Raw genomic sequence first — 25170 nt, 5'->3', positions numbered from 1 at the left:
TTTTCATTTAATTAATATTTAGCCTCAAAATGGATATGTTTTATGAATAATTTAAGCAGCAGTCAACCCGGAAAGTGGGCGTCATTATAATCGTCGCTAGATCTCATCGAGTTCCCCTCAAAATAAAGCAAACATTTTGGTCGAAACACGGATTTGGGAAATGAGAACTGTGTTGAACTTCGGCTATTTGTTGGTTTAGGCCTCTGTTAATCTAATGCTGTTGGTCAATTTGTTTTCATTATAGTTCAACTTGTGCCGAACCACAGCTAAATAGGCGTCGGAATTTAAGATTCAAATTGAAAATATTTTTAATTATTTATTTTTTCTCGCTTCTCTTTTTTGCGCATTCGCTTGTCACTTGATCAGAACGCAAATCGACATTTAATTATAACTTATCTGTTATCCCACCCCAAATTGTGGTTTTTTTATACGCCACGCCGCCAAGCCTTTTGAGCTTAGATTTGGCTCATTAAAAAAATGGAAATACATATGTATATATGTATGGAGGTATATTTATGCTGTAAACTCATCATAAATATGCATTAAGCGATTATTATTTGTATTTATCCTGCCGGCCATTCCTACGTGGACATATAAATCTGATGTGTTACATGGAAGTGTACATACTACTTTATGTCTATTATACAATTAATTGCCGGATATTAAATTCCACGCGCAACTGTATAAAGAAGTTTATTCTAGTGGTTTACTGATTCCTCTAATTATACAAAACAGCTTAATGCGCTACGTTGTAACAAGCGCATCCTTTTCGTTTCGTTTCGTTTTATTTTATTTTTTTTTCTTTTCATTTTTTCGAACTCGTTCAGGCCAGGGAAAGGAGAAGGAGGAGTTCCAGTGCCCCTCACACATTGCCAATGGTAACTACGCTGATCCGGCGACATGTCGTCGTTTTTACCAGGTAAGTTCTGCAGCCTCTAATCCCAGATTTTCAAAATTTATTACATTGTAATCCATTTAATGGCACCTACCTCTTTGCACACCCCATTCCAGTGCGTCGATGGATATCCGTATTTGAACCGCTGTCCATCCGGACTTTTCTTCGATGATGTGCAGAAGTTCTGCACTTTCAAGGATGAGGCCAAGTGCGGTCCTCTACCAACAAGTAAGTGATTAGGAAAGTCTGAAAATTGCAGTCAGAACGGGAAAGAAAGTGCAACATAAATCAGGGCAAACACAGAAAATGGGGTAAAAACTGTAAGTGCACTCTAAGTGTGGCCACCATTCCTTTGGCCAGGTTTTTCCCTCCATCTGTCTGTCTGGGCTGCTAAACGATTTGGAGTTTTGAGAGGGACACAAAAACTCCGGACCGAAAAATGCGGCTGGAAAAATAGAAGCGAACTTTATGCCGAAACAATCGCCAAGTTGCACACAAACTATTGGAAGCTCAAAAAAGAATTTGGAATAATATTAAAATAAACATGCTGAATTCATTTTCTGAATTTCTAAACAAACCTTCTAAACAAACCATACATTTTCATATTAGAAGCCCCGTACAATTGTATTCAAATTGTGCCTAAGTGGATTAAGATTCCAAGCCCAATTTTGAAATTTATTTGAACACAAGAATAAATCTTTTGTGCATGTTACATGGTAAACGGTAATTGTTCTGCATTTAAAATTGTATAAAAATATAAACCCTAAATGGTAAACCCGAAGTTCAGTTGTGCACAAATGACAACTGCATTCTTTAGCTCTTTTGGCTACAGTAAAAAGATAGTTTGCGTACCAGTCAGGCAAAAGTTCAAAATGATGTCAGTTCACGATATTTGCAGTTGTCTGTATTTTTGCTCAGTATTCAGGCACACAAAGACAAAAAGGATGACATTTTCAAGCCGGAAGTTGTGCATTAGGAAGCAATTTTGAGTAAATGTCGCATAATTTATTTATGGTTGCAAATTCGGGTGTGTGCATGTGTGTATCTATCTACGGATTGTGTGGCCCGCAACCAAACTGTAACGTAACCGAAATCCGAATCGAAATATACCCCATTACAAATCCAATGAGCAAATGGTGACCACCACTCCGGGGACACAATTCCAAACATTGTCCGCTCTATTGACTTGCCTAACGACGGTGCCCAACAGGCCACCTTGCCGCAGGGAAAAGGGCGGCTGGGAAATGGGGCGACAGCGGCAGCAAAGGGGCGTGGCGGAGGTTAAGCCATTGCCAAGATGAATGCCAAGTACTTTGGCACAGCACCCGACCACCCACAACATTGAGTGCACCTCAAATGGGGCACAAACGCGACCGCTTAAGAATAACCAAGTCTATCTTTCGTTGTCGTTTTATCCTTACACTCGGGGTCATTAGAATGGAACTTGCCATTTAAAACTGAATACTAAGTGACTTGTTGCATTTTTTTGAGACGGCTGGACTGCTTCTCTCTAATTCTTCAGAGGAGTCAAAGAAATATTAATAATTGTTCCAGTCGTATGTAGCATTAAAGCCCAAAAGAATTGTGCCAAACTATTGTGTCTATGTAAACTTACTGGTCAATGGATCCGTTGGTGATTCAATGGTCACAGTTTAGGTTACCCATTTAATTTATTTTCGGTGAAAGCCGTGGAAAGATCTATGATCTTGGCCACATCTATATCTGAGTGTGTGGGCCATTAAAGCTTACATTTACGATTTAGTTTTCAGTTTTACGACAGCCTCAGCTTCAGTCTCGGACTTTTGCATCGCCTCCGTTCACCTCCAGAGCTTGAAACCATTTTCCCCCCCTTTGTTTTTTAATTTTTTTTTTGCATACACTTGGACTTTTTGTGTTGGCCGAATGCAACAGGATTTTTGTTCAATGCCGTGGCGAGCTTAGTTGTATAAGTGTCACATGAAGAGGTGATCTATTAGTTTATACAGAGTCGATGAACTTAGGGTCAGTTTCTTTGATTTTCGGAAACATATATGCATGCAAAGCAAAAACTAAAATATTTAATGGTCTACATCGAAGTTTTGAATTTTCTGGAAGTGTAACCAACGGAAAGGACAAAAATTCAACAGAAACGAGCTCAGAATTTAATGCATTAAGCAGCACAGTGTCGCAATAAGATTTTTATACCCGAAACTCGCAAAGCAAAAAGAGTTTAAATGGGTTCATGTTGAAGTTTGCGTTTTTGACGCTTCAAGGCTTATACCGCATATACATATGTATATTTATTCTTGATCAGGATCACTAGTCGAATCGATCTGGCCATGTCTGTCTGTCCGTCCCTCTGTCCGTATGAACGTCGAAGTGTCAAACAAATTTTCCCCCTCCTGAAGAGACATAATAAAATATTTTCCTTAATTATTCGAACTTCCTTAAGCTTATTTACTTGGTTACTGATAGACCTCTTGTCTAAGCTTAGTTTTGTGTGATTACAATATATTTAATTTTGTATATAAGAGCTTCTGCTCATACCAGATCTTATACAATTTTTAGACCACTTCAGTTATAGGGACAAAAGATATGCCGGTCTTTTAAAAACATTTCGATATCAAATGACTCATTTCTTACGTACGGAATCTGAAAAAATATAGCCAAATACTTAGTTAGTGTGTTTTTAAGCTAACCAATTTTTATGATAAACTTAACAGTCCACTCGCATGTTGCCCACTGTGCCCGACAGAAAGTGGTGGTGAGGAGGAGCTTAGAAGGTTAAGAGTGTTTGACAGGGCCTTGGAAAAGGGTGATAGGGGGTGGGTGGCCGGAGAAGGGGGTTGAGGCACACAGTCACAGCGGCACACACACAGACACACACACGGACACACACACGGACACACACTCTGCCATATGCATAGTGACATATCGCTCACATGCAAACACGCACTTTTGCAGTAGTCGCCATTCCGGTTGCAACTGCGACTACGACGGCTTTTTTGGATACGGATGCGGATACGGAAAAGGGGGCATAATGGCCGGAGGGCCTGGGGTCCACGGGTACGGAAGCTGATCCCGGTCCGTCCGTCCGTCTGTCCGTTCCTCGTTGGTCGGAAGGCAACCGCTTGGAAGAAAGCTGCGACAGCTAAAGCGTTTGGGGATTTGCGTAATACCGACTGGAATGTTGTCTCATATAAATAGCTCTGTGTGTGTGTCGTTTACGTTATTACTTTTCTTCGCACACACACACACACACACACAGATGGACCCGGAGACTTCGAGGCGAAATATTGCAGCAGAGATTAGGTCAAAGCTCTGTGCATAAAAATTTGTTCCAGCGTTTTATTTTTGCAGGGATATATATATATCTGTATATGTATATGTATATGTATATAAAAAGTCATGCAGTCCGAGCCATACAACTGCATACACAGATATAAATATATCTATGTGTTTTTCTGTGGCAATCCAATTCTCCGCGAGGTTTTTCTAACCCCCAAGATAACACTAACTCAATATCCAAATTTCATCTCACTCCAATGTCGTTCTATAAACGAGAAGGTATGGACAAGAACGTAATAGGAGTTTGATAATGAAATAAAAACAATAAAGAACGCCCAAGTTCCTCGAGTATCAGATACCCGAGACGTACTCAAACTAACTCTCTTACGTTGGTAAATAATGTATCAATTTAAATTATAAATTGTAACATATAAATAAGCTAGAAAGAGTAAAATATAAATGCTTTGAATACAAAGATAAACTGGGATAACTGACGCTCTTCTTAAATCAATGTTAAGTTCAACTTATTAATCTGGCAAATGAAGACATTCCATTAAATATTTTCCAATCCAAACCTTGGACACGTTCAGCCAACCAAATCTGCACCCATTTGGGTATTTGGACTTTTGGGCAATTGTGCATGTGCATATGGCCTCGGGCTTATAATTTAAAGCTCTTTCATCGAAATGAGTGGCGCAAACTAACAGATTGCCTATAATCTTCGGGCACTTTAATTTTGCAGCCATCTGCCAACTGCCTAAGCCATCCGAGGATTAAGAACTCTGCCAGCCGAAAGACTTCCTCTCCGACATCCGTAGCTCCTCGGTCCACCGAGCACTTGCCTGAAATCTCAACTGACGAATTGCGTATACGCAACGAGATTCAACTGAATTTAAAATTGTGACAGCCAGTTGTCCCCAAAATAAATAAGCAAAAAGCGGCATGTGTGCGCCCTGAAATATATGTATGCAATACATTGTGCATATAAATGCGAATTCATTTCATTTCATTTCGATTTGATTTGATTTGATCAAACACAAAATTCGAAACACGAATTAAAATATTTAAGCCACTTTTTAAAGGGAAGTGTTGTGTGTTTGGTTTGCAAGGGTTAGAACGCTTGACAGGCAGCGTGTCCAAGGAAATGACAAGCTGATTTTCCACCCACATCCATACGCAGCTGAGCTGATAAAATGCAAAGAAAAATGTTTTGCACTGAATAGTTTTCAATTTCATAATTCAGTGAGCACGCTCAATGACAGCATTTCAATGTTGCTTACACAACAACAAGAGCAGTGGAAGCCGCCCACACGACTAAGAAATAAGGGTTGCGAAAAATAGTATCAAAAACTATGTCGGAAATGCGGTGCTCCGTCGAGAAAGCTGTTCCCATAACTCAATAAATATATTTTAGAACAGTTTCTACACACTGTCTCCCTCAATATTCATTTAAACAAAAAGGAACGCATTATAAGTGATCAATGAACATTTTCCTTTTCCTTTAGGCTTACCAGCACTTTGTAAATATTTCATTTGCCCAATGAGTCCACCGTAACACGTGTTCACTGTACAACTGTACAACAAAAAGCGAGGCGAACTGAAACAACTGCATCTGCTGGATGGAGTAGCAGTAGCCGAATATTACGTATACGCATCGTGTGCGAAGATGTGAATCGTTGTCCGTCCACCGACGACAAAATGCATAAGACAAAGTTACTAAAAGTGTTTATTACATTTTATTCAATAACTCAGCACAAGTTTGGAGCGAGACGGCACTAGTCGGTGTGACAGAGTCAGACAGAGACAGAGACAGAGAGAGGGACAGAATTCTTGAAGTTTCTTTTTGAAATAATAAAATTTTATGCATTTACTTTTTGTTGGTAAGGCAGGGCAGGATGGTTGGCAAAGAGTTTGGTTTCCAGCCCCAGAGAATTTATGTTGATTGCAGTCCGGTCCTCTGTGAGTCCTGTGAATGAGTCTCTGTGTATGTGTGTCCGTGTGTGTCTGTGTGTGTATGCGTTTGTCCTGGCCAATTAATTGCCAAGCATTTCATTTTCATTGCCGTTATTTATGATGTGACCACAAATATTTTTCAAAAGGCATTGATATGCCACAAGCATTTATTTTGTTTTCCTTTCCGGGTTTACTTTTATTTATTTGGCCATTCGGCCAGCAAGTTGATCACGAATGCTATGTTAATATTTAAAAAAAATTGAACGAAACCCATTCATATATATTGTGTTCTAGTTTTAGTTTTTTATTTCAACTTTTTAAACAGATTGAACTTTTAGCTGAGCCACAAAACCGGCAAGCACTTCAAAATCTAAATCAATGCCAGACTCAGGAGACTTTCCCACTACATACAATTCCGTTGTTTTTGTTGCTGGATTAAGCTTTTCATTTGCATAATTGATACATTGAAGCTAAATAATTAAATCGCAGTTAAGCACTGTCGAAGGGCTTAATCGAAACAAAAGCTTCAGGTTCCTTTCAAGTCAGCACAGTTTACTCTCTTCACCTTACAGTGAAATATACTTCAAGGAAAAACTATAACAGCATGGATTTGATTAATGATATGGAGCTGGGAATTATTTCCACAAACCGAATTGGGCTTATTTGCGAATATCTAAGGACTTAATACAATTGAATGATTTGTTTACTAGTTGTAGTAGGTTTGCAGTGAATAGGGGAAGCACACTTTGCACGAATTCCACAGAGGATGTGCACTTTCAGGTAATTTAATATTTCGCCTTGCACACGTCTTACGGACAATATTTGGCAGGGGGCTCTAGGCTCTAATATAGCCGTGGCGGCGGAGGTGAGTTCCTCCTCCATTTGTGACCTCCACCATGGCACTCCACTTCCGTGGGAAATCCCTTGACCCCCGCACGTCAGGCTCCGAGTCAAGCTCGAAAATCAAATCAAATCAACGCCTCCGGCATGAGTTTCGATGGCGCATCCATGGCGAGTGCTAATTCGGTTAGTGCATCTGCCGGATGCTCCGGATATGCATTTAATATTTGCCAAGGAGCAGAGTGCCCGACTTGACCTCACCTTTTGTTTTGCGAACTTTAAGCGAATTTGTTTACTCGATCGCAAAAACAAAACAAACCAAAACAAAACCAAAACAAAACAAAAGCAAGCAACACAAGCCCCAACAACTTATTGCCACTGAGGATGGGGATGAGGCTCTGTGGAGGGAAAAAAGCAATTGAACTCGATTGAGTTTCGGCTCGACTCGCAATCACATACAGATGCCAAGCTCAGCTTCAGCTTCAGCTTCGGCTCCATCTCCAGCGCCGCCCACATATGCAAATAGCTTTCGAGAGAGGAGCGAGCCCAGGATTTGGCTTAAGGTTATTTGACTTTAACCCCGGCCCCCTCTTTTCCTTTCCTTCTCTCGCCCGCCGTTGTTAACTTTCTTTTAACTTGTTTCTTGCACACACTCGCCTTGGATTGCCTGCTTATTGACATTTCGTCCGGCATTGTGTCGGCTGACTTGTTGACTTTTAACTGGAAGGACTGGGACTGGCATTGGAATTGGATCCGCATAACGAAATAGATTTTAAATAATTTTCAAACTGATTTGCACCCCTTTCAGCGCCCGCCCCTGCCACAGAGGCCCCGGCAGACACCGCACAACGGTGCAACACGGAGAACTGCGCCCTGCCCTACTGCTTCTGCTCCAAGGACGGCACCCAGATCCCCGGCGACCTGGAGCCCGAAAAGGTAAGTAAGGGGATGTGGGATGTGGGAAGTGGGTGGGTGCGGTTACACCGCTGAGCACTCGGGCGTTGGCAGGGTATTATGGGTATGGTAGAGCCCAAGCTGCTTTCAAGCAGATGAGGTAAAATCGAAGACTTATACCAGAAGTGGGACAGACTGGAAGTCTGACGATCGCTTGCTAATTACTAATGCGCCTCAGCTCTTCCTTCCTAAATGCAGCTCGTAGTTCCATTATTACATTCTATCAAATATTCCCACAAACACCTGGTAATCTGCTAAACTGGCCGAGAAGAGGACTTCGCCTAGTCGAATGTGGCAGGTTCAAAGTCGGCTACTTGTTGGCCTTCCATTTTTCCATTTTGCATTTAAGTGTTAATTTGCAGGGCGATAAATTTCGAGAGCATTGACAGCTTTTATTTTTACGACACAGAACTGGGGCTATGGCAGCTGTGGATCGCACCGCTTTGGATGGGATATTTGTAGGATTCCTGATTCAGGACTCCAGGGCTCCAGGACTCCAGCTCGTCCTCTGGATTTCAGTGCTCCGTGTCCTGTGACTATAAATCTATGTATTTGCATTCGGTTTGCTCTTATCGTCGCTTTGCATAAGGAAATTGTGCTCTTGTACTTTTTGCCATCTGTTGTTTTTGCTGTTGTCCCTTCCTTATTGTTGCCAGTTATTGTTTTTGTTGCTGCTGCTGGTGTTTCTGTTGTTGCTGTTGCTGTTGCTGCTGCTGTTCCTGTTGATTCGAATATCCTGTTTAATAACTACGCTTTGTTTATTTGGCCAAGAGTTATGCGCTCATGGTGTAAATAGCAATGCGAACAGCAAGCCGGAAAACTCATAAAATTTCCCCACAAAATGTATACATTTATATTTAAAGAGTTGTAAAGAGCCTTGCTGTCCTTTCTTACAAACAGGTCCTCTATTACATGAATTCTTCTTTTCAATAGAGTTGCTTTAAGTCCGCTGACTGCACTAGCACTACTGCTCATAAGCCTCATTTATTTGTTAAACATTTCCTCTGATGTGCTCTGGCCTCTGTTCAAAGTAAAAATCGGTTAATGCACATACATATGGCCCCCTTTCGCCCTCTGACTTGTGGCCTATCTGCCGGCAAATTGACAGTCAGTGTGCTGTGTGCTGTGCACATTAGTTGTGCTTCCTCTTGCGTAATAATAAAAAGATGTTCAGAAAACTGTGTATGCCACCAAAACGGCAAACGGCGAATACACTATGAAAAATTTGCAATCATTGATCTCAAGAAACTTTACCTTAATACATTTTTATCTTTTTTCCAAAATTCTAAGCTGGCTTATCGCATTTGTTTTTAAAGCTGAAGTTGTAGCTCTTTAAATTTAGTTTATATTGAGCAAAAGAATAAAAGATGGATAGCTGTCTACAAATATGCGTAAATTTTATTTATCATAATGGAAAATGCTAACATACCTCTGAAAATGCTATTCGTGAACAGAAACTTTTAAGTTGTTCACAATTATGTTAGGAATGGCCTTTAGCTTGTCGTGACGATGTGAATACATGTTTTTTATATAGAGTCGATAAGAGTATCATATAAAGAATACCATATAAAGAGTATCGGTTGGCGGGAAAAGGAAAAACGGACATGCATACGCTGAAAGCAAAGCGGATATTTATGTGGCGGGACACACATACTAGCAGATACGCAAATCGCAGACTAACAAACAAATCCTCACACACACACAATCTCGCTGGACTATGGGAAATTTTACCCTTTTTTATGGCCAAAAGTCATTTTCTGAAAGTAGGAATATTACAATAATATTAAATGTACGCATTCATAATCAACTAATCTTTAGTGCTGCATACTAGAAATTTTTATAGATGGCACCACAACAAAGAAATCAGCTGTTGCACGTACAAAAAATAACAATTTGCTACGTTTAGTTTTTCTTCTGTTACAACAGTTCTAATAGCTTTGGAACCAAAGCGTTAATTTACATTCTGTACAAAGTATTTTATTCAGTGGGCTTTCTTTTAAGTGTTTGCTACTTCAATAGAAAAAAAAATTAGTGCTGTACCCGTAATTTAATAAAAATGTTAGTTGCCCTACATAAGCATTTTTTTATAATGACCTAACTTTACATAGATATTTAAAGTGAGTAGCTTATTTAATTCTTGTTTAGATTATTGTAATTTAAAATTACACTTTTTACGATTTTGGAAGGAAAAGGATTTTAGGACTTAACCCTACTTTTCCAAATTCTGAGTAATCTCATGCTAAACGGGAGTTAAACAAGGCGGTTTCTGAATTGTTTTGTTATTTTTATTGGTATAGTACTATTTTTGTTAACTTCTGTAAAATAATTTAGTATACAAACACTGCCACAAAATCATTTGTTGTTTGCTTAGATTAGAAAAAGCATACAACATTAGAGGCAGCCTTTACGAAAATAAATAATATAAATATATGGGGGTACGCATAAATATTGTCTAGTGCAAATTAAGGCAAAAAAAATCTAAATATCTTTCTTCGTTTTGAATTTATAAATTACAAAAATAGAAGGGGCGGTGCCACGCTCACAATTTTTGGTAGCATTAAAGATATGGACTATTGTAACCCCATACAAAAAAACAATCTAAATATCTCTCCCCGTTCTGCAGTTATTAATTTAGGCCAGAAAAAGTGGTCAAATTTCCCATAGTGCGCTGTTGCACCACGCACACACACGCAGATAGACAAATACACGCATTCGAATACATACAAGACAAGTGAGCCACTTAATTTCGAAATTGAAATGTTTGTTTGTCCTTGCCATCCGTTTTGTCCTGTTTGTGGGTGTATGGTTGTCTGTGTGTCTGTGTGTGTGTGTGTCTGTGTGTGTGTGAGTGTGTTTGTCGGTGCTTATTTAAGTGTTATTAGCGCTTACATGTGTTCGCAGTAACGCAGCCCCAAAATAATTCCATTTGCTAACTGAATCTTTATCTATGTGTGTGTGCCAGTTTGTGCCTGTGTGTGCGTCGTTTGTGAGTGCGCGGGCATAATTATAATTAATATCATCTCAATTAACCGCAAACAAGCGGTTAATTTGTGCATGCCAAAAAGTTCCTTTGATTTCGGTTCGCACAGGACACATACGCCGCGTGGGCCACGCCTTCTCAGCCGTATCCATTCGGTTGTACCTCCTTACTGTCGTTCTCCCCATTTCCAAAATCACTTACTCCGCCCTTTTGGGTCTTTTTCCGGTCTATAATAATCCATTTCACGGGCAAAGGGGTACGGATTGCGGAAAATTGGGCGAAAAGGTCAACAACACAACCTCCAAATACCCAGGACTTTATTTGAGAATATCAAATGTATGCCCGTGACTATACATTTCAAGTAATCGCGATAGAAATATTTTATTTACGCTTTTCATTCACTCTTCTGTTATAATTCAAATAATCAGTGCAGATTTAAGAGTTTTTTTTTGTATTGTTCAACGAAATTGTTTATTTGGAATAGCGTACTATTACCCTTGTTGGACAACTTAATATAATCTGAGTTACTTAAAACGAATTTTTTTGATATCCAAGTTATTTACAAAGATTACATTTGGTAGTTCTTAAAGGAAATGGAATAATAAGAAATGGTAAAGAATTGAAATATGAATATATGTAGCAGGTTTTATGTCAAGTCCCGGTTAATCAGGTCTTGAGGGTGGTGAGATTTATGGATGCAAAATCCATTACACTTTCCCATAAATCAAGGTAATGCGCCTAAAATGGGGCTAAGGCAAGGCGTTAAGTAAACCGCTCTTGCTCAATTTGAATGCGGATCGAATTTGATTTGGGAAAATGAAAAAGAGATGAAAAGATGGCACAGTGTCAACAAAAAGATTGTGGATGCCCCGATGTCTGGATAAGTGGTGAGTAGTGAGTAGTGAGTGGAGCTGATGGCGAACGGATAATGGCGAATGGCGAAAGGCGAATGGCGAATGGGTGTTGCAATCAATGAGCCGCACAATTGTCGCTGCGATTGAGCAACTGAGCTATGCAAATTTGCAGGGTCCCCCGATCTCCACCAAGCACTTGGCAATCCTCGACGACTGAGAAAGCTGCTGGACCGCCCTGCCCGCCCACTCCTCGCTTATATCCTTGCGTGTTCCCTGCTCCTGCTCCTGCTCCTGCGCCTGCTGCTGCTGCTTTCCAGCTCTTCGGATGCCATATTTGCTGAAAGACTAAAGTGCAAACTTGAGTCGCATTAGGCAAAAATTATCAACGCACACAGAAGTGCAAATGGAAAAATTCCAGCACTTTCGTCTTCTATTTGTCCAGACCACATAGTTGCACTATTCCCAGCTTTAAAATGCGTGTCCCGAAAATAGGGCACAAGCCCCTTAACTGACAGCCGAATATAATGGTTACTATTTTGCCTAAATTTAAATTAAAGAAAAAGACTCAAACCTTCAGATGCAGTAGTTTTGAGTAGTCGGCAACATTTATTCAGCCAAAAGTCAAGCCAATTTCTCGGCCACAAATTCGAGGACACGGAATGCAATTGGGACTGGGACGCTAGGTAATCGGCGATTGAGCAATATGGCAATCGCATAAAGTTCAATCGGCCCACAATTGCACAATGAAGCGCACACTTTCCCTCACTTTGTGGACGAAAACTTGGTCCGAGGCTGAAATTTATGATTTTCTTAAGCTCCTTCCTCGCTCTCCTGTCGCGCCTCACATTCATTATATTTGCAATAATATTTTTACTTCATAATTCAGCGAGAAGGGGAAAAGTTTTGCAGTTGATTTTCACTCATTTTGCGGAAACGCGCCTTTGAAATATGCCTTTCAATAAAGCCGGCGACCAAGCGAAAGGCAATAAGATGACGTTGAAGGATAATGGAAAAGTGCGGAGGGGAGCGGAGGGCTGAAAGGAGGACCCAGGAGGGAGAGGAGGAAGAGCTGTCAAATCGAAGCGCGAATTTCCATTTCAATTTCAATTTCAATTCAATGCCGACTTGTCATCTAAGCCGCACTTAAACTGACCGCCGAGTGTTTCACGCCCCTGCATAATTTAGCCAGCTCAGTTCGGTTAGGTGTTAGGAGGATCATCATCGCCATCATGGCCATCATGGCCATCATGGTTATCATGGCGCAGTCATACTCATAGTCATCTTCTCCATCGCCACCGCATTAATATTGAATTTGTACAATAATCCTTTTTATGTGTCCTACAATGAGCGCTAAGTGCGTTCCAGCTGCCGTGCCAACCGCCTTTGTGGCGAGATCTCGGACCAAAGGCGAAATGCATTTTCGATATTGCTGCAGCCACAAATTTATTCCCCTTTCCATGCTCGCCAAACAAACCCACGATACCGAAGTTTCCTTGCGAGTAAATTGCTCTCACCGTGGCCGTTAAACTTTCGTTTTGGGACCCACTTTAATTCAAGGTGAATAACACCGAATTTGGCAGATGAGGAAGTAAGAAGTGGATTAAAGTACGCTCTGGGGGTTGATCTTTCCTTTTTAAAGGAGTTCCATCCTAAGACCGAGTATAACATAACAGATGAATACTCATGGTGGGACAGCCCATCTATGATTTCCTATGAATTTCTTTTCTAGAGCATCTGAGAGTTCGAAAGGGAGTTCCCCGCTGCTTTCCCTGTTTTTGTGGGGCGTCATTTCTTTAGCATTATTACTGCCTCAAGGAGTGCTTTCCTCGCTCATTCTTTTCGGACTGCACTCCGGTGCCGGTCTTTGATTATGGAATTGCACTCAAAGTGTTGCAAGTGCAACAAAAGCACCCAAATCTACAATTGCAGGGTTTTCGGTCAGGCTCTGGCTTGGGCTTGGGCTTGGGCTGGGTTTTGGTTTTAGTTTTGGTTTTGGTTGATTCCCATTTCGGTGTCCATATTTTTGGGTGGCAATTTTGTAATGGAATTTGCTGTGCGGATGTTGCGTCTGGGTGTTATTGATAGTCGAGCATTATTTGAAATTAATTTGGTTTCGTGAATTGGTTTCCAGTTGCCGGTTGCCGGTTGCAAGTGGCAAGTGGCAAGTGGTAAGTGGCATGTTGCTAGTTTCTAGTTGCTAGTTGCTCTCCTCTCCGCCAGTTGCCCACATGCCCACTAATTATGTTTAATGCTCAAGCTGCAAGTTGGCCCAAAGCCGAAAGTGGGGCTTAGTGGGGTGCTTAGGTGGCTGGGGTGGCACGATGGTTCACGGGGTTCGGGGTGTTTGGGGAGCTGGTTGAGCTGGGGGCTGGGGGTGGTTGGGAATTGCGCAACCAGGCGCAGCGCAGACAGGAAAAACAAACGCAAAATGCGAAACCTTCAATTAGAGCTGCTGCTGCGGCTTCCAATGCCATCGTATGCCCGGCTGATTTTGAGGTCGGCAATCCTCTAATTGGGCACAAATGCCCACCCACTTGCTCATACGAGTATTTGCCCCTCATCACACATACCCCTTCACCCCTTCACCCTGCCCTGCGGCTGCGGCTGCAAGTGCTTATAATTATTTGGAGACAGAGGAAGAGTCAAATCGCATAATTAAGGGATTTGCCTTCGGCGAAAGGCATGGAATTGGTGGGCCGCATTCTTCCCGTATCCCAGATTCCGTAAGCGGTTTTACCCAATATCACTTGGCCATGTGAAAAGCACTTGACAGCTAATGTGGGACTAGTTAACTGAATGCACATTTTATTGAAAACTTCAACTGAAACGATTATTTTGATTATTTCGATTATTTCTGTTCGCAGATCCCCCAAATCATCATGCTGACCTTCGATGGCGCCGTGAATTTAAACAACTACCAGCACTACCTGAAGATATTCGACGGCAAGCGCAAGAATCCCAACGGCTGTCTGATTCGGGGCACTTTCTTCATGTCGCACGAGTACAGGTGAGTTGTCAGCTCAGGTGGCAAATTGTAGTTTAATAAGCCAGCTGGCTGAGCTGACACTTGACAATTGATGTGTGCTGTTGCCTTTGCTTTGCTGTTTCCCTTGCTGCTTCTCGTTTTTGTTCACTTTCCCATTCTCGTTTCTCGTTTCGTTCGGGGTGACAGCAATTTTCCAAATGCACATTATTTTGGCATTACAATATTACGCATACGCCTGCTATGGAAGCAGCCGAATGCGTCTTCTCGAGCTGTTTTCAAAGTTCTCGGGGCCAGAAAGTCAAGTGAGTCGAGCGAGAGTCTCTGTTTGGCAGATAAAGTTTTTGTTCAGAATACTTGTCACATACTTGCCATGCCCCCAATCTCCCAGCCTCCCATCCCCCACACCCACACTCATATTGAATACACGCACACGCACACGCACACAAGCACACTTGTCAGTCAAGTCAGTAGGGTCCGCTCTGCTCTACTAATTGTTGTTGATAAATTGGGGCTGACAAAGTTATGTCAACTGCAAAATGAATTTTCGCCAAAATATATGAACTACATTTTGACAGACTTATAAAAACGGCAGTACACACCACTATGGGAAATTTTACCCTTTTTTCTGGCAAAAACCCATTTTCTGAAATTCGGAATATTACAATTATATTAAATGTACTACCAATATTTAGTGCTGCATACTAGAAATTTTTATAGATGGAGCCACAACAAAGAAATTGCGCGTACAAAAAACAACAATTTGCTACGTTTAGTTTTTCTTCAGTTACAAAAGTTATAATATCTTTGGAACCAAAGTTATTTTCTATTATTTAAAAAGTATTTTAATCAGTGGGCTTTCTTTTAAGTATTTGCCAACTTCAATAGAAAAAAAACTAACGCTGCACCCGTAATTTAATCAAAAAGTAAGTTGCCCTAAATAAGCATTTTTTTATAATGACCTAACTTTGAATAGAGATTTAAAGTGAGTCCAGCAGAGTCCATCAATAAAATGTACCTCATGTTGTAGCTTATTTGAATCTTGCTTGTAATTTAAAGCTACACTTTTTACGATTTTGGGAGAAATTATGGATTTTAAGACCTAACCCTACTTTTCCAAATTCTGAGTAATCTCATGCTAAACGGGAGTTAAACAAGGCGGTTTCTGAATTGTTTCGTTATTTTTATTAGTACTATTGTTGTTAACTTCTGTAAAATAATTTAGTATGTTTGTATACTGGCACAAAATCATTTGTTGTTTGCTAAGATTAGAAAAAGCATACAAAATTAGAGAAAGCCTTTACGAAAAGAAATATTTAATATAAATATAAGGGGGACGCATAAATATGGTCTAGTGAAAATTAAGGCAAAAAAAAATCGAAATATCTTTCTTCGTTTTGAAGTTATAAATTACAAAAAATAGAAGGGGCGGTGCCACGCCCACAATTTTTGGTACCATTAAAGATATGGACTTGTGTAACCCCATACAAAAAACACAAACTAAATATCTCTCCCCGTTCTGGAGTTATTAATTTTGGGCCAGAAAAAGTGGTCAAATTTCCCATAGTGCACACGCACGCACTCGCACACATTCACACTGGCAACAAAGTAAAAGCCCAACAACAAAATGAAGTGAAAGAAAATGATGGAGGGAATGCAGCAGTTGCACAAGTGTACAGCATAGGCCAAGGCATTAGCAACGAAAAGTAAAATAAAAACGATGAGTGCAATGTGAGCTTATAAATTATTTAAAAATTTCGAATAAGAACTTAAGGGTTATGTCGAGTTAGTAAAGCGTATTTAATGAAGCATTTAATAATAACTATTAACTTATTATTTGCGCATATACTTCAAAGTCCATCAGATAATTACTCTTCGCTTTTTGGCGTTTTACTGAAACGAAAAAAATCATGAAAGGGCTTCGGTCAGTACAACTATTATTTTGATCACTTATGCGCTCCGGAGCACACACATACTTATGAGGTGGCTGTCGTAGATAAAGCCAGCTGCAGGAGCAGCAGGAGCAGCAGGATATATGGTAGTATTTCAGAAGAAGAAGATGAACCGAGAGCAAAGGCAGTCGCAGTCAGCATGCATGGGCAGAAATTATGAGAATGTTGAACGGTGGAGGAAATCAACGGAAAAGTGCAGCACAAATTCTCTGGACGGGTGTTGTTAACAAAATAAAGCCATTTCATGCTGCATTCTATCACTTATTGAAAATAAAATATTTGCCTCCAGAATTCTGCAGAAGCAAGGAAACCTACACAATGTTGCACATTGAAATTGGAGAAAATCATTTTGAGCACTTCTTGGGCTAATTAAGATTCTGAAACTTCAAATGCCCACAATGCGAATGTGATAAATTATATTTGGCACTGAGTCGGGACAGAATGTGTTCAAAATGTGCACCGCATTCGGGACATAAAAGCTGTTTAATCCTTGTCTAGGGATTTCTAAACTCTACCAAACACGTTATGCAACTAATTCAGACCTATACATTTGAGGATAATTTTTTGTTCACTTAGAACCTAGCATTTTGATTCTTTTAATGGCAGAAATCGCATTCTCGTTGCCATAGTGCCGCATTCTGGCGGTTGCTGAAAAAAGGGAAAACTAAGTGAGCAGCGACAGTCAAAAAATTTGCGAGCCGAGCGTGAACGGCAAAAATCTTGAGTGAAGTTTAAAAGCTTTTTTCTACTTTGCCACAACACAGGGTGGCAGCGGTGAGGGGAGGGGAGGGGAGGGGCTTTTCCCAGAATTCGGGGGAAGCCCCGGGGAAGGCAGTTTTGAAGTTGAATTGAAATGCGCTGAATGGCAGTAATTGCCTGAATATGTTACACATGCACACACATGAGTGCGCTAATCGGACGAGTGGGTTTGTGTGTGCGAGCACATACATACATACATACGAATATACGCATAGTATATAAGCAGGATACTTTCCTTTTTTCGGCGAATCATTTTTCTGCCAGCGAAATGGAGGGAAATGGAGGAGCGACACAGACACACTTTTCATCTTTTTCCCCCGGCTCCAGACCATAAATAGTGGTAAACTGCAACTGCCTGCAACTTGCGACTTGCTACTTGCTACTTGCTACTTGCTGCTTGCTACTTGCGACTTTACACACAAGAACAAGCCAAAAGAATCTGCCTGCTCGGCAGTGCGGAAATGATTAAATGCGCTCGCAAACTCTTCAGCTTTTAGCTTATTTTGTTAAGATTTTTATTTTCAATTCGCATCGCTGACTGCCGCAAAGTATGCAGCGAATATTCCTTTTTTGTTTACGGCCGCCGAGGCAATTAGTTTTGTCAGTTTCCCCAGAAATCGAGTTTTTCGGCAGTGAGAAAAATGCATATTCTCTGTCATCGGGCTGTGCGGTTCCTTTGCCATTTTCCTTTTTCCCCTCTTGCGTTTCGCCTTTCCATTTTTCCTTTTGCCTCGCGCCAGACTCACACATGAATCATATTTTCCGCAGATTTTTTTGCGTGCGGTTTTGCGGTCAGCAATTGATTTAATTCCGCCGAGAGTGCAGCGGCGGAGAAGTGACACTCGAATGTCGAATCTTATGTCTGCAAATTAAAGCGCCAAGTGCGGATTGTTATTGCGATAATTGCAGCGATGAAATAAAGCCTGGGTCCAGACCCGATCCAAAGGCTCGTTTCTGCTTAAAAATACTATTTGGCGAGTGATATAATATTTCATCTAATATTTTAGGTTATTTTTCAACGGAGAAAACAAAACTATGCAAATTTAGACACTCCGACTAAAAAAATGGATAATATTTGTGTTTATTATGTTTGCATTTTAATAAATAATACTAAAGACAAGAGAGCACGCTTTAGTCGAATGCCTCGACTATCAGATAGTTGTTACTCAGTTAGTATGAGTGCTGCGGCTATGTTCAAAGGGCACAGAACGATTCAGCCATAAATAAATAAAAAAAAAAGATAAAAAGATGGAAATTGACAAGAAAAGTAGAAAACTCAAATGGCATTGGAGGTGAGGCCACCGACCGACAAACCCCGTCGAAATGTACAATATTTATTGCCAGCTCGAGGCAATCCCAATATTCTATTTGCATTCTTTCTATTTACTTAAATTGCCTTCGCAGCACTATTAGTATTTACTCCTTGGGCACTGTGACTCACTTCCTAATTGCTCGACATCGCACTGAGAAAGCGGACGCAGTAGTGGTGTGGAGTTCAGGACTCCGGGTTTCGGATTCGGTTCTTGGGACCCCAAATCTCCGGTCTTCGAGGAGCTTGTGGCCCAGCTGCTTAGAATATTCATTTCAATTGACATTGCCAGCACGTTCGCCACGGCAACTGGGAACTGTTAACTGCTAACTGGGAGCTAGAAGTGCAGAGCGAGAAAAGTAACAAAATTGGGCATTGGGGTTAAAAAATGTGCAAGTAAAATGTATTACTTATATGTACATATGTACATATGTACATATATTCGGTACTGCCTAAAATCAAAAACATCAAATATTTTCAAGAGCATTCGGAACACGTTCTTACACGTTCAGTTAATCAGCAAGAAAGATGTCCCAGCGTTTCCTCCAGTGCAGCCAGTGCTAACTGGAAACGGCTAGCGACCTGGTTAGCGTTTTGCAGGGGAGTTTCGACAGTTTTCGGGGAGCACTCACTGCTCAGTATTTGCTATTTATACGCTAAAATGTCACTGATAACGAACTTTCTTGCCATCGAATGCTGCTCCTTCTGCTGCGGCTAAGAAAACAATCAGACAATTGCCACAGGACTTTGCACACTTTTCCGACTGCAGACCAACTCAGACGCACACTCGCACACTCGCACACACGCACACACACATGGGGGCTGAGACAATAGTTGTTCATTTGTATTTGGCTTCGGCAAACTGCAAAAACCAAGGAAAAAATTAAGAACAATGTTTAAGGAAACTTTTTGCGCAGCATTTTAATTGCACGCAAAAACTTTTAACTAACTAACAAGCCGAAAACTAGGCAACACCTCACTGAACACACTCACACACACACTCGCATTGAAATCACAAAGAAAGCGGTGAAAGTTGCGGGAGCAGAAGATGGAGGGGGATGGGAATAGGAAGGGGGAAAGAAAGCGGGGAAAGGAAAAAGGAAAGGGGAGGAGAGGAGAGCAGAGGAGAGGGGCAAAAGCCAGACTAAAGCCAACTAAACAAAAGCAACTTGGGCCAAAATCTAATTTTCAAACATTTACGTTTTAATTCTCCTTGTTAACACTACACTAGCATTTCGGGAATAAAATTCAGCGCAGTTGCACACAAAAAAGTGGACATGTTAAATACTAAATTTAGTTTATTCTGCAAGCCTCTTTGATAATACAAATTAGTGCAGAAAAAAGCCAATTCTCATTAAAGCACACAAGTATACATTAATAAGCTATGAGAAATCACAGGGTTTGATTTAAAATTTAATTTGTAATATTAACCTTATATTAATATATGTATGTATATGTAACGCTTCAGTCCGCTTCACTGCAATTTTTTGGTGTAGAAAGAACGTCGGGTGCGCAAAAACCCACTGAATAAACATGAGCAAGACTCTTCCCGCAAAAACCAAAAGATTGAAATCGAGTCCGCGTTATGTTCAGTCATAGCTGAGGGATAAACTTTTATTGCCGGCAATGTGGGCGTGGCCACCTGGCAGCCGCCCAGCCAACTTGCAGCAGCAGCTGGTTTAACTATGTAATTATTTATTTTAAATCGTTTTCCCTCTCATCTTTCCACATCAACCGAACGGAGAATTGCCCGGGAAAACTGACAGCGAACGCGAGAAAAGCAGTCAAGTGTTGGCACACGGAGGGCGTGGCTTTCAGATGGAGTTGAAACGCTTCTCTGCCATCCAGGATGGACATTAAGACTGGGACAAGAGATTGGCCAATTGAGATGTCTTGCGTCTTCGCTTAGCTCTCAGAAAAGCAACTCTCTAGAGGCAACTTTACAAATGAAATCATAATTAGGAACACGAAAATGTAAACACTTGATTCGTTTTTGTTTTATTCTCGGATGAACAAACTTATTCACGCTCCACACATTTCTTGGATCAACTAAGAAAAACGCAGGCTATCGCAAATCCAACTAAAGGCCAGGTGAAATATGCCGAGCAGTATTTTTTTTTCGCTCTACGTTTGACACTAGTTTTTGGGAAATTTTACCACTTTTTCTAGCCTAAATTAATAACTCCAGAACGGGGGAGATATTTAGTTTGTGTTTTTTGTATGGGGTTACACAAGTCCATATCTTTAATGGCGTGGCACCGCCCCTTCTATTTTTTGTAATTTATAACTTCAAAACGAAGAAAGATATTTCGATTTTTTTTTGCCTTAATTTTCACTAGACCATATTTATGCGTCCCCTTATATTTATATTATTTTCTCTAATTTTGTATGCTTTTTCTAATCTTAGCAAACAACAAATGATTTTGTGGCAGTATACAAACATACTAAATTATTTACAAAAGTTAACAACAATAGTACTAATAAAAATAACAAAACAATTATTGTAATATTCCGACTTTCAGAAAATGGTTTTTGGCTAGAAAAAGGGGTCAAATATTCCATAGTGCATTCCATTAACTATTGGATTCATTGGCATCGAAATGAAATCGATTAACGGCGATGTGGATGGCACTCAATCAAAAGCGTTTCCTTGCTGCATATTTAATGCTGTCATGTGCCTAATCCCGATTGCCTGCTGCCACATATCGATTAAGTGGCATTTATAATGGAATCAATAAAACACAAGTTTCAGCCGCAAGCCCAACTCGGCCAAGATATTGTGCCAGATTCAAGTTACCCACTCGCTCACTCGCATCTCCGGAATGCACTGTGCAAAATATACAAAAAGCACTATGAAACTATATTATCATATAGCCAAGTGTTAAAGCATAATTGCTGTTTTATTATTGCCAAAGCAAAGAAACTAAAATATATACATCATAGGCTTCTGATGATTTGTGGTGTTCATGTTCTGTGAAAGTTCTAAAGTACAAACGTCAGCTTCGAAATGCTCGAAAAATCTGGCAGTGCAAGGACATATTTGCACAAGGACAAATAATTGCCTTTCGTGCGTCCGAGCCGATGTGCCCTTTGATATTGCATTTCATCAATTGTTTGCCATCGTTTGACCTCAACAACCACACACGCACATGTGCAAAGGACATGCTGTTGAGAGCCGTTGGCAATTACGAAAGGTGAACTTTGACACGCGTAATCAACACCTTGGCCATTCGTTGTGGCATCGACCCGAAAGCAGCCAAGCTAAGCAACTTTGATGTCCTGACTCACCATAGACCATCACCATACTTGCCGCAGGAGCTGGAAGCTCGCTCTCATTTTCATTCCGGTCCCGTTTCAGCGACTTAATATTAATAACATCAAGCGGCGGCTGTTCATCTAACGGCTAACCGAACTGCCACGCCTACTTGGCGTCGCCGCCCTTGACAGTGACCATATTGTAACTGGGAGCTGGGAAACAAAGTGGGGCTCTAACATTAAATGACATTTACCTAGATTATATTTATTATTCAAGTCCTTGTTTTTGTGGCTCACACAAAATAGGATATATCACTATCATTCAGCTCAAAACGCTGGTCGCTGCACAAAAGTGTGCTACTATTTAATTCCAGTACCTCTAGACACATTAACAACAGCGCTTAAATGGCCACGCAAATTAATAAGGGCTGTAGTTTTAAAGCCCATTACTGGTATTTAAATAAGATGTGTATGAACTGCCCACGTTCCCTGAGCACATTGCTCCGAGCAATAAGCCATTTTTAATTCGGCCCACTGTGGCAAACTGCGGCAAACTGTGGGCCCTCTAGTAGGGAGTATGCTCCCCAACTTGTACCTCGACTTCGGCCAGCTGCTTGGGAAATTTCATATGCCTAGCGACGGCGGGCGCAGCGTCGCGGTTTTGCCTGATGTTGATGCTAATGTTGACGTGGCCCTGCCCTTGATGCCAACAACAAGAGCAGCAAAAACATAAGCAGCCTGCTGAAGCAGTCGTCGAAAGCCCACAACAACACGGCAAGCGACAGCGAGCCAACATCCTTAGCTTTAAACTTTCTAAATGACCCGAACAACTTTTGAGCAGCTGTCTGGGGAGGTTTGCAAGTTTTAAGTTGCCATCAAAAAGGCAGCGTAGAACTGAGCCGGCAGAGAACAGCAGAAGTTTGATGGGGGTGTAAATAACTTTCATGTATGCAAATTTCACTTTAATTTGCTTCAACTGTTCGCGACACCGTTTAGTCCTCTGGCCTAGTTAATGCTTCCTTGCAATTCCTTGCAATTGCAGAACAGGATACGTCGATCCCCAAGTTCCCATTTGGCACTGGGTCATTGAGGGGCATTAGTAAATGGAACTTGGCTGCAAGAAGGAAAGTTTCGAGCATCGAAATCCATATACTCGTATTCCTGGCGGTGGCAAGAAATACTAGTCTTTCTCACTTGAATAGAACTCTTGCTAAAAACCAAAAACAAAACAATTCCTTAGCTTGCCGATTATAGCTTAAATAGTACTTCAATGTTGAGGAAAGTTCACTCATGCTGATACCGCTCTTATCGATCGGTAACTATGTACTTAGGATGCCTTTATTTGATGCAAATTAAAATCAATTTGGAGAGCGCCATCTAATCGTATTTCCCTCAGCCCAAACATATCGTTACGTTGTATACCCTGCTGCTGGAAATCGATGCGTTCCGGGGATTTCCGGCAAGTTCAGTGAAGTGGGCATCCAAGTTCCCATCCTTCCTTCCTTGGTTCTTTGGTCCTGGCAATTGGTTTAGATCACTGAGCTGTGCAACGAACGTTCGCTCTCCGTGTTTGCAATTTGGTAGGAAAATATCCGTAACGTTAATATGTAGATGCTGTTCGCTGGCTAATGGTTTCTGCATATGTGTGTGTGTGAGTGTGTGTGTGTATGAGTGTGTGAGTTTGCCTCTGCATCTGTGTGTGACATGTGCACGTGTATTTCTGCGTCAGTATCTGTGTGGGTGTGGTCGCTTTTGGTCGCTTTTCTTGTTTTTCTTACTGCAAATTGTTGATGAAGGCCCAGCCGTTGTTGTTCTTGTTATTGCCGGCATTGTTGTTTGTTGCCAGCTTTGCTGTTGTCGACAATGATGATGAGACTTAAACCAACTCCGGGAACGGGAACGGGAACGGTAAGGGGAACGGTACGGGGAGCGGCTACGGGCAAGGAAACGAATACTGAAAGGGTCCTGGTCCGGGAACTCGGCTCTCGGACTCAGGGATGTCCAGTCCACGTTACGAGATTTGGCTGAAGGCGCTACAAATGAGGACAGGATCGCAAAGTGTATTCGCCAAACGAAATGCATTATTTGTCCATAACCATTTACGCTTTCATCTCACTAAATATTCAAATTTCACATTTCTAGTAAAACATTATAAATGCAAAGAAACCTTCGTTTTAAAGCATTAGTTACCTTCAACTGATAACTGAATTAACTACACAATTACGATAAGTCCATTTCATGTACTAGATTGCTTGAGAACCAGAAGTCAACGACTGTCCGTCCGTGTGAAAAGCGAATTCTCGGAAACTGTTAACAACATTCAGATACTCGTAACGCCTAAAGTTTCAAAACATGGCCACGCTCAAAGCAATACCTAAGCTATTTTCATTTCTTATTAAGTTTCCTTCCTATAGTTTCATATTTATAGTTTTACCTTTGCTATAAATGGGACATCAACTTATTTCGAAGAGGGCCAAAAACTTAGGGCTTTGGCCAGAAACTAGCCAGATGGGCAAATCAGCTCGGACCCTGGCACAGACTGCATCCGAAGAGATTCAAATGAACGACGATGATGATGATGATGACTATGTCGTTGATGTGAAATAAAGATAACGACAACGTTGACAATGACTATGACAACAACCCAATGACACTTTAACAGCTCTTGCAGGTGCTTTGCCTTGCCGTGCGAGTGTGTGCGTGTGCTGTGTGTGTGCTGTGTGTGTGGGGGTTGGTTCGGCTGTCCATCCGTACACATGTGCACGTGTGTGCGGCTGCCCGTATCCTTTTGCAAGCTCCTATGCTGTTGGGGTACATTAACTTTCGGGCCAGATCTTGGGAAGATTGGCGGAACTGAGGGCGGGCAGCCAGATATTAAGACTGGAGTGTTAGGAATTCGGGAAAAATAATCGTGTGGTGGACTTTCAGCTCAAGGAGAAATTCAACTTATTTTTACAGGCCATCTTGAATGATGAATCGAACAGTGTTATAATTTCAGTCGCCTGAATAAAAGCTCTGTAAGCCCAAATATAAATCGAGACAATGTGTGGCTTACCTGTTTTTTCGGTTAATTCTCTTTTTCCGTGTCATAGTCTCTGTTGGCGATAGCACACATGCACATCTGAATTTTTGTGTGTGCGGAAAATACACTACATGTGCACTAGACCTT

General features: G+C 41.1%; 1 protein-coding gene across 1 annotated transcript in view; it reads left to right on the top strand.

Moving 5' to 3' along the window:
• LOC6526224 (chitin deacetylase 1) overlaps positions 1-25170 on the top strand; it is a 43196-nt gene that overhangs the window by 5737 nt on the left and 12289 nt on the right. The window contains exons 2-5 of the mRNA XM_002101997.4: positions 828-919; positions 1012-1123; positions 7764-7891; positions 14608-14750. Coding sequence (XP_002102033.1) covers positions 828-919; positions 1012-1123; positions 7764-7891; positions 14608-14750 — 475 coding nt within the window. The remainder of the gene's footprint in view (positions 1-827; positions 920-1011; positions 1124-7763; positions 7892-14607; positions 14751-25170) is intronic.

Source organism: Drosophila yakuba, chromosome X (genome assembly GCF_016746365.2).
Source record: "Drosophila yakuba strain Tai18E2 chromosome X, Prin_Dyak_Tai18E2_2.1, whole genome shotgun sequence".
Lineage (NCBI taxonomy): Eukaryota > Metazoa > Arthropoda > Insecta > Diptera > Drosophilidae > Drosophila > Drosophila yakuba.
This window is presented reverse-complemented; position numbering and strand designations above follow the sequence as displayed.